The sequence below is a fragment of the Macrobrachium rosenbergii genome, chromosome 37, assembly GCF_040412425.1.
Source record: "Macrobrachium rosenbergii isolate ZJJX-2024 chromosome 37, ASM4041242v1, whole genome shotgun sequence".
In the NCBI taxonomy this organism is placed as follows: domain Eukaryota; kingdom Metazoa; phylum Arthropoda; class Malacostraca; order Decapoda; family Palaemonidae; genus Macrobrachium; species Macrobrachium rosenbergii.
Genome location: NC_089777.1, coordinates 37881537 through 37891536, shown reverse-complemented (window position 1 = coordinate 37891536; position 10000 = coordinate 37881537). Strand labels below are relative to the sequence as shown.

General features: G+C 36.7%; 1 protein-coding gene across 2 annotated transcripts in view; it reads left to right on the top strand.

Annotated features, from left to right (window-relative positions):
• orb2 overlaps positions 1-10000 on the top strand; it is an 88072-nt gene that overhangs the window by 8919 nt on the left and 69153 nt on the right. For both annotated transcript variants that reach the window (XM_067082064.1, XM_067082060.1), the window contains exon 2: positions 7226-7273. In XM_067082064.1, the coding sequence (XP_066938165.1) occupies positions 7226-7273 (48 nt within the window). The remainder of the gene's footprint in view (positions 1-7225; positions 7274-10000) is intronic.

Below are 10000 nucleotides of genomic sequence, written 5' to 3'. Positions count from 1 at the left end.
TTAGTTATCTCTCTCTGTTTCGTAATTGAAGAAAAACATTGATCAAGATGGCAAAATTTGGCAACCTGTGTCTTAGGGGATAATGCCTTTCTCCCTAACAGAATGTTATTATTTTGTGATATATTGAAAGTAGGAATCCGTTCATGCTCACATGTTTTGTAAACTGTTTCTCAGGATTGAAAACAAATGAAGTCAATTTCCTTGTTAAAATGGTGCACGAATTCCTGCGCTTCTAGAAAGTCGGCTAGCTCGTTTGCACGTGCACCGCAGGATGTGATTCCGTGTCTTGAGCCCATTTGATGTATATCTCGCCGAGCCGTGGTCGTTAGAAAGCCCTGAATGACACTGTTTTTGGCAAGCGCTCCTCCCGCGCTTTACGACTCTGCAACGCTGGACGCGGAATTATTTCTTCTTCTTTCTGTCGAGTTGCAGAGTTCCAGGTCTCTCCATTTGGGATTTTTACTGTTGTGTTTTTATCATTATTTTGATTATATATATATATATATATATATATATATATATATATATATATATATATATATATATATATATATATATATATATATATATATATATATATATATATATATATATATTTATATATATATATATATTCTTTCTGTAGAGTTGCAGCGTTCCCGGCCCCTCAATTTGGGTTTTTTACTGTTGTATTTCTATCATTGTTTTGAATATATATATATATATATATATATATATATATATATATATATATATATATATATATATATATATATATATATATATTGCCCTCATCGCTTTTGAGGATTGGCTCAAGAAGGATAAAGACGTTTGGTTTCAAAAAAAATATTTAGGGATTGGTTTCCTATCTGCATCACCGTTTACTTTTTTTCCATATATTTATTTCGTCTTATGCCCCTTTCTACTTTTAAGGGTTGGGTCAAAAGGGTACTGGTATTCTCAAGGTAGGTCTCTGGGCTACCCATTTTTAGCATGTGCTTAGCGGGGAGGTTGCTAGCCCGCGACATTTTCTCTGTACCCAGCCCACGATGGTACCCCCTAACAGCTGTGTGAACTGGTACGTGGTAGGCCTAGAGCGATCAATGTCCCTAGGAAGCTGAGCGCCGCAACACTCAGCCATGTCAACGAATTTGGCTGATAACGCCATTCAGAGTAGAATGGACGGTTCCAGAAAGCTTTATAGCCTCCAAATCTTATTGAGCAAATCTTAATGAGCTGCTGGTTGCGACCCTCCACATTCATCGAATTATCAGGTACGTGATTCACTGCTTAGTTCATCCAAGGTGCAGTAAGTTCTCTTGGAAACAGTCGTAAGGGTTTCCTTTCCAAAGAATGTTGTCGGGACTTCCTGGTAAGGCGAAGTAAGGCTGATAACCACTGTACTACGGGGAACACACACACAGACACACACACATCTATATATATATATATATATATATATATATATATATATATATATATATATATATATATATATATATATATATATATATATATATAGCGTATAGCGATTACGCACACGCACAGATAGACGCAGTTACTACAGAGACTGAATTGAACCAGAAAACAGCGAAGTTATTTTATAATACTCGAAGACCTGATACGGCAACTAGAATGCGTCGACGTGCTTCGGCTTTTATAATTGATAAATCTTTTCCATCATTTTGTGTGTTGGTTTTTTAATGAGTATCGTCGTGCTTTTGGTGAATATTTTATAGGCGACGAAATATTCAAAAGAATATTTGTACGCGTAGGCAGATCACAGTTATGAACGCGAGCTGGGGTGTTGGGGGTGGGATTTGTTTTTATTTGAAGGCAATTGCGTATATATTGGTGTTTTGTCGTTTCAGAGAAGAGATGTGTTTCAGTATGCGCACACCCTTGTGTTTTCTTTCGTGTGTGTATATGTATATGCGTGTAATTGCATGAATCAGTCTGTTTGTGGTGTATATCCCATGTTATTGATCGGTGGTATATATGGAAGTTAAAGTTGTTACTCAATAAATTTAGGTGGTAAAGTTTGGACGTCTGAAAGTTACGTGTATAATTGCGTGAATTGGAAGCCACATTTCCTCTCTCTCACACACGCTTTATATTATATTATATTATATTATATTATATTATATATTATATTATATTACATTATATTATATTATAACAAGAGATTCTGGTGTTGATGCAGGGCCAGGTGGAACCATCTGGCACCAACCTTTAAACTCGGCTGACCTGGTGGTCAGCTGACGTAGTGTTTCGTAGTCGGGGCATAGACCACAATATGGAGAGGAGAGGTACAGAAATAATGGTGGTAGTCGATAAACCATTACTTCTTCGATGTATACAAACATACATACATATATATGTGTGTATGTATGTATGTATATATATATATATATATGTATGTCTACACATATATACTGTATATATACCTGTATGTATGTATACATATTTATACATATATATGTGTATATATATATAATATATATACTGTATGTATATATATATATATATATATATATATATATATATATATATATATATATATATATATATATATATATATATATATTCTCACGATATATTTTTTTTTTTTATCCCTTCTGAGGTAGAGTCATGCATCAAATCTCTCTCTCTCTCTCTCTCTCTCTCTCTCTCTCTCTCTCTCTCTCTCTCTCTCTCTCTCTCTTCATCCCCGTGGGTTGCCACCTTGTCGACTTCCGCGTGGGCGAGTGTGTCTTTTTGGATCTTCGAGTTTCCAGGTCAGCGTGACTTAAAATATAACATAAGTCATCTGTCTCTTCCCACGAGCACAACCTGAGTCTTGTTCCAGGATCTGACCGATATTTCCATTTCTCTCGGAACGTTTCCACGGTCGGTTTTATTTTCTTCCTGCAGATTCTCCGGTTTTATGGGCCATGCCCTGGAACGGAAGACTTTGACGAGCACAATGAGGTCTGGTTGCCTTTTGGAATCTTTTCCATTCTGAACATTGCCTCAGAGTGAGGCTGTTTTGTTTCCTCAGGAGAGAAAACCACAATTTGCGTAACATCTTCTCAATGTCTGGCCCCTCTTATGGGTCGTTTTTTAATTTCGTTTCTTCTGTGGTGTTCGTGTACTTGTAGCCTATATTTTTGTGCGTAATCGGCCAGACGAGTGGGCGCCTCGTTTTTTTTTTTTTTTTTTTTTTTTTTTTTTTGCCATACCTCTAGGTTAGCTTAGGTTAGGTTGGATTAGGTTAGGATAATTCATGAACTTTATTTCTCGCTGTATGTTGGGCGTGGAAAACATATTGAGATTGTTTTCAAGAAGATTCTGTGGTTAGTTTTTAAGATATGGCGTCCCGCTTTTTTCAGGGAAGGTCCTGAACCACAATACAGTTGGGGAATACGCGGGCCATCGTCTCCCCACCTCGAAACCCTATTGTAACGTGGTAGCCTTTTTATAAATTTGATGTCGAGATAACTGTCATCCAGTAAACCCCCGGCTGGTGGATTTCATATCCAAGTTCTGGGGAGGAAATCATTCTCAAATTATTTGACCTCAACCTCATCTCTCATAAATTTTAGGTGGATGATAAAGCGATAACCAGAAGATTTTTGCAGAAGTGAGAGAGAGAGAGAGAGAGAGAGAGAGAGAGAGAGAGAGAGAGAGAGAGAGATGAATATCAGTTTAATATGACGTAAAAAAGTAAAACGACAATAAAAAGGGCATTAATGGAGAAGACCCGTAACCTACTTTGGTCGTAACTAAGGGCGTGCGTTTCTCATGTTTTCAGGGCTGTTCACTCAGAGGCGCTTAACCTCATTCATTTTTCCTGCAAATATTTATGTATTTTATGTTATCTCGACTGGACTTTAACAGTCGCTCCGTATTTGCCTTAACTCCCGATGATCATAATAATTTATCGTGAGACATTTGCCACGGTGTCTTTTGCAGAAGGTGTTGACTATGTGTTGTCCTAGATTGATAAAGGTTCGGTTATTCAAACAGCACCTCGAAACTCGTAAGTACATATTGATCTATTACGCAATGATGGTTATTACCTATGGACATTTAGAAGTAATGATTATCTATTATGCAACGATGGCTGTTACTCGTTATTCATTAAGAAATGATGGTAGTGCATTTTGCATGTATGGTTATGTTCAAACAGCCTCATGTTTATATTCGTGGTAGTCTATTAAGTAGCTAAGATTATTAGTTTTAATCCGTAAGATGTAATGTAATATATATCTGTAAGTATTGAGAGTTAATGGCAGTCTTTCAAGACATAGTTGATTTTTTTAAAAATCCTTTTTTTGTAATGTTGATAATTAAAGCAGGAATTGGCATTAGAGGTAACAGTATTAAGAACCCGTTATGGTATTTGTCTGCTAAAGGTAAGAGTAGTTATCCAGCGATGATTGTTAGTGATTACCCGTTAGAGGGCTGGTCATTTATTATGTAACAGTGTATGGTGGTCATTATCCGTCAGTAGTATTAGAAATCTATTATCCGACTAAGGTTGGCAGTTACTATCCGCTACGTGTCTCTATTATTGAATGTCGCAGCTGTTACAGTGAACCCTCAACCTAAGATCTACTTTACGTTGTGATGAGTCTCCTCCCTCCATACTCTCCCTCTCCGTCCCTCCTTCCCCTCCTCCCTTCTTACTCCCTCATTTTCCTCCTTCCTCCTTACTCCCTTCCTCCCTCTGTCCCTCCTCCTTCTCCCTTCTTACTCGCTCCCTTGTCCCTCAGTCTCGTCCTTCCTCCCTCCCTTTGTCCCTCCTTCTCCTCCTCGCTCCCTCTGTCTCTCATTCTCCTTCTCGCTCCCTCTCCTTCTCCCTCCCTCTGTCGCTCCGTCTCCCCCCTTACTCCATCCCCCTGTCTCTCAATCTCCTCCTTCCTTCGGAACCTCCTTCACTCACTCCCCCTCCCTTTCTCCTCCTCCTCCTCCTCCGCCAGATGTCAGATCGAGTGGAAGTCGAACGTCTCAAACTGGATTAGCAGCTTCGACACCTAATTAATTATCAGAATGTCAATTCCTCCTAAACCTTCATCACGCCGGCCGATTCATATGCTCTCTCTCTCTCTCTCTCTCTCTCTCTCTCTCTCTCTCTCTCTCTCTCCACATTTAATTTTTTGGTAATGATTTATGGCAGTGAAACGTTTTCGGGTGCTAAAGGTGCTCTCCCTGTCACGTTGGATATTCTTGTATAAATACAAAGATATGACATTATTATTATTATTTTGGCGGTGATGCTACTACTACTACTACTACTACTAATACTACGTCGGTCATTGGTGTTAATAAAATAATAATGATAATAATAATTATTATTATTATTATTATTATTATTATTATTATTATTATTAATGATGATGATGATGATGATGATGATTTAAATCCTAATTTATGACGTCTATCATTAAGGGTGTCATGTCATACGTAAATCAATCTAAAAATCGTAATCAAGAGATGATGAGTGTCGTTGATAATATTAAGCAAAGTAATTACGAACACTTAACACCTAAAATCTTTTATGACTGACGTTGATGGTTAAGTTGAGTATTATGTTCATAGATTATTGTACGGATTGCGGCTGCAGATATATGGATCTTCGTTTTAGTTTTCTGTAAAAGAAAACTATTGAGATGGCTATTTGTCTGTCCGTCCGCCCTCAGATCTTAAAAACCACTATGGCTAGAAGGCTGCAAATTGATATGTTGATCGTCCACCCTCCAATCATCAAGCTTACTAAATTGCAGCCTCCTAGCCTCACTAGTTTTTATTTTATTTAAGGTTAAATTTAGCCATGATCGTGCGTCTGGCATTGCTGTAGGTGCCAACAACACATGCCACCACCGGGCCGTGGATGAAGTTTAGTGAGCCGCGGCTGAGAGTTTCATGGGCCGTGTCTGAGAGTTTCATACAGCATTATACGCTGTACAGAAAACCCAATTGCGCAGAGGAAACTTCGGCGCATTTTTTACTTGCTTACTATTAGACAACTAATTCGCGCTCTCAGTCTGCGATATTACCTGTTCTCATTGGCATCAATTACTGATCACATCAAACGTCAAACTGCCAACGTCTGTTGGAAGTCATAGCAACGATATTTTTTCCATGGTCAGTGTGTTAAATCCCCTCCCTCCTCCCCCCACCCACCCGCTACCCCACCCCACCCCACCTCCTCCCTCTGTATCGGGCCTTTGTACTGTCATCGCAGTGTTACTCAGATCTTCTTGAAGAGGAGAGACCGACACAGACATACCTGTCCAGATCAGGCGCTGCCGCTCTGAATAGTAATAAAAAAAAAATTTTAATGCGTTTACCGTTTTTTATTAGTTTCCTGTAAAAGAAAACTATTGTGCCGACTTTGTCTGTCCTTCCGCACTTTATTCTGTCCGTATGTTTCTGTCCGCCCTCAGATCTTAAAATCTACACCGGCTAAAGGGCTGCAAATTGGTATGTTGATCATCCACCCTCCAATCATTAAACATACCAAATTGCAGCCCTCTAGCCTCAGTAATTTTTATTGTATTTAAGGTTAAATTTACCCATAATCGTGCTTCTGGCAACGATGTAGGATAGGCTACCACCGGGCCAGCCGAAGAAAGTTGCGCTTTTTGTACTTGTTTTAGTGGTTCAAAAGAAAAATCTAAGCTTTTAGGATTACGTATGTTATTTATGGTTTGAGAGCCATTTCTGCTTTTAGTTATTTTTATTTTCATGGAATTAATACCTGAACAGCATGACCAGAATATATATATATATATATATATATATATATATATATATATATATATATATATATATATATATATATATATATATATATATATATATATATATATATATATATATATATATATATATATATATATATATATATATATATATATATATATATATATATGTATGTATATATATGTATATGTATATATATATATACAAAGAAATATATGTATATATATATATATATATATATATATATATATATATATATATATATATATATATATATATATATAATGTATGTATATAATGTGTGTGTACTTATCCTCTTTTGCATCCATCTCAAAAAATCGTAGAAACGCCGAAATACACACAAACACACACACACATACACACACACAAACAGTCAGTGAAGAATGCATAGGCGCTGCCCAACTGATGTGCGAAGGGGATTCATTTCGGAGATCTGTGCCCAGTGTATCTGAAGCCTTGACTTTTCTCGTTACAGGTTGGTGATGCCTCCGCCCTCACTTCAGGCGTCCCCTGGTCTTGGTCTGTGAGTGTCGTATATACCCTTTCCGTTTATTTAATCTGGAATTTTTTTTTATTATATTTGTATTATGATGTCGGGTCTCCCTTTGCCGAAAAAGTTCATTTTTTATATGTGCACATATTTCTACTGATTACAATATATATGTATATATGTGTGTGTGAGTGTTTATTTATTTGTTTATTCATTTTATACATTTTTTTAAGCCTTCATCATTTATTTGATTTTTTATTTCATGCATATTTTTTTAAGCCTTCATCACGAGTGAAAGCCGCGAAATTACTTTTATGATTATATATATGTTTTGTATTTGGTTTTATTTTTTCATGCTGTTTCATAAGTTGAGTTATTTTTTTTATTTTTATATTTCGACCGGATGCCAACATTATCGATCATCATTGACCTGTGCTTATCGGAGTTTATTAAGTATTTCCACCTCATTTTTAAGGAGGCAATTTCTCATTATTATGTTTTATGGAGAGATTTTTTTAATATTATTTTGCAGTCAAAATTTTTCTCAACTAGTGTGTATTAGTAGCAAAAATGTGGCATCGGAAGTACATCATTTTAATGGTGAATTCAAGTTCCATATGTGCAGTATCTTTTGAGCAGCAGAAAATTAAAATATCTTTTGTGTAATATCCCCTTAGTATCTAGCATTTTCTAAGTATTACAGCAAAATTTTAATATCGCAAGGATAGTGAAACCTTTTGGCAGTAGCAAAATTTTAATATCTTGTTCAAGCTTATGTTTCTGCCTTACTAAACAAGCGGGACTTCTTCTTTTTATGAACTGAGCATTCTCATAACGTAATAAAATTATCGAGATCTAAGTATTTCATATCGTTATTTTACAAAGAAAATTGTCAGTGGTTTGTTCATCCTTTTTTTATTTCTTGGGTTTCAGTTTGAGTTATTACGACTCTTTGAGAAAGGGGATTTTCAACTAAGTTTTAAGAATGTATTTGAAAATGACTGGGATTTTAGTTTGGCTTAACGTGACCATTCAAGGAAAAAAGGGATTTTTCTAGATAGTGACCCCCGAGGGGTTTGACCCGGTATGTATCCACCTTTGCGGCGTGTTTAGTACAAGCCCGTTGGAGACTACCGTAAAAACGTAAACAAAAGACTGTAAATATCATAAAGGTAATGACCCCCAAGAAATATCAGTCCTAGATAACGACCCCCGAAAACCCTTGTGGGTCACTATCTAGGAAAGATTAAAAAAAAGTCTTTTAATTAATTGTTTTTTTTTTTCTTTGAAAACTGCCTAGACCCTTATCATGTTAAACTTTCAAGACGGTTGATATCAATGCACTGTTTATTCATTCCATTCGAATTTGATATTTCTGGTTTGATTTTCTCTCTTATTCCACCTGTTATACCTGTGGTTCTCAACATTTTTTGGCCCATGCACCCTTTCACCATATGACAGAATGTCATCACACCCCCCCCTTTCCAAAATTGTCTGCCACAAAAGGTGCATTCCAAATAATATGCATATAATACTAAAAATCCTTATTTTCCTCCATAATAGTACATAACCTTTACATACATAGATTAATTTCATTGCGTAGTTTTACACATTTAATGGCGATTGAACATGCCAATGGATATTAAAACTTAAATAAAAGTGCTCACAATACCCCTTTCCCCCCCCCCAGAACTCTGAAATCCCCGTGTTGAGAACCACAGTTATACGTAAGGCGTAAGCATACTATTATTCTCAAAAGCTGAATAGCTTTATCCGTAGAGTTATTTTTCGCTCTCGTGTGGGATTCTGTGGGTAAGCCAGAAGTTGTCCAATATGCCTCTTGAATTGCACACTTCAGTAAAATTATTTACCTTTCTAATGTGCAAAAAGCTGTCTGGAATAATTCTGAGAGGAAAATAACTTGCCAGTCAAATTTCCACGTGCCCATTTTTCTTTTAAATAAATAAGAAAAAAAAACAGAACCAAGAGAAGAGAAAATATTTGACGAATAGCTTACAGAACGTCACGTGGAAAAAGTAAGAAGACTGAATAATCCGTGAGATCAAGTCATGACGCCAAACCCATTATTGAAATGAAGCCGAGAAAAAGAGGCAAATGAAAGACTGGGAAATTGTGTCTTGACAATTAAAAGACGAAAATAGGAAAAAAAAGAAAAAAAACAAGCGTTGCCATTAATTGGTGTTAAGTGTCGTAAGAAGTTTTTTTCTCCGCCCCGACGGATATTGGTTCCTGAAGATAAGGATGATAGGCCCCGTCCTTTGATACTTGGAGGAGGAGAGAGAAGGATCTGGTTGGAGGCGACGTTAGCAAAGGATGATCATGGATTCGGTTGTGACCTTTTGACCTTCAACGTGTTTTTGTAAACCTTTCTTAGAATTATGAGATATAATATATCACTTATTCATTGTTTTTCTCTTACGGGCATCACTGCGTCCCATTGCCACTCACACCATACATGTAAGGACTGTTGTCACTTTCATTTCATTATTTATAAGGTATCCCTTCCTGACTTGAAGTGATCTTTCAGTTTTTCTTATATGAATCTTGTTTAGTATAAGCTTTAAACTTTGTAGTTTGCAAAGTAAAGTCGAAGGCAGAGACTGACAAAACAGCTAGAGGAGAGAGAGAGAGAGAGAGAGAGAGAGAGAGAGAGAGAGAGAGAGAGAGAGAGAGAGAGAGAGAGAGAGAGAGAGAGATGCTCTGAAAGTCAACCTTAGAGTGCAGTGACTTTGTGAGACG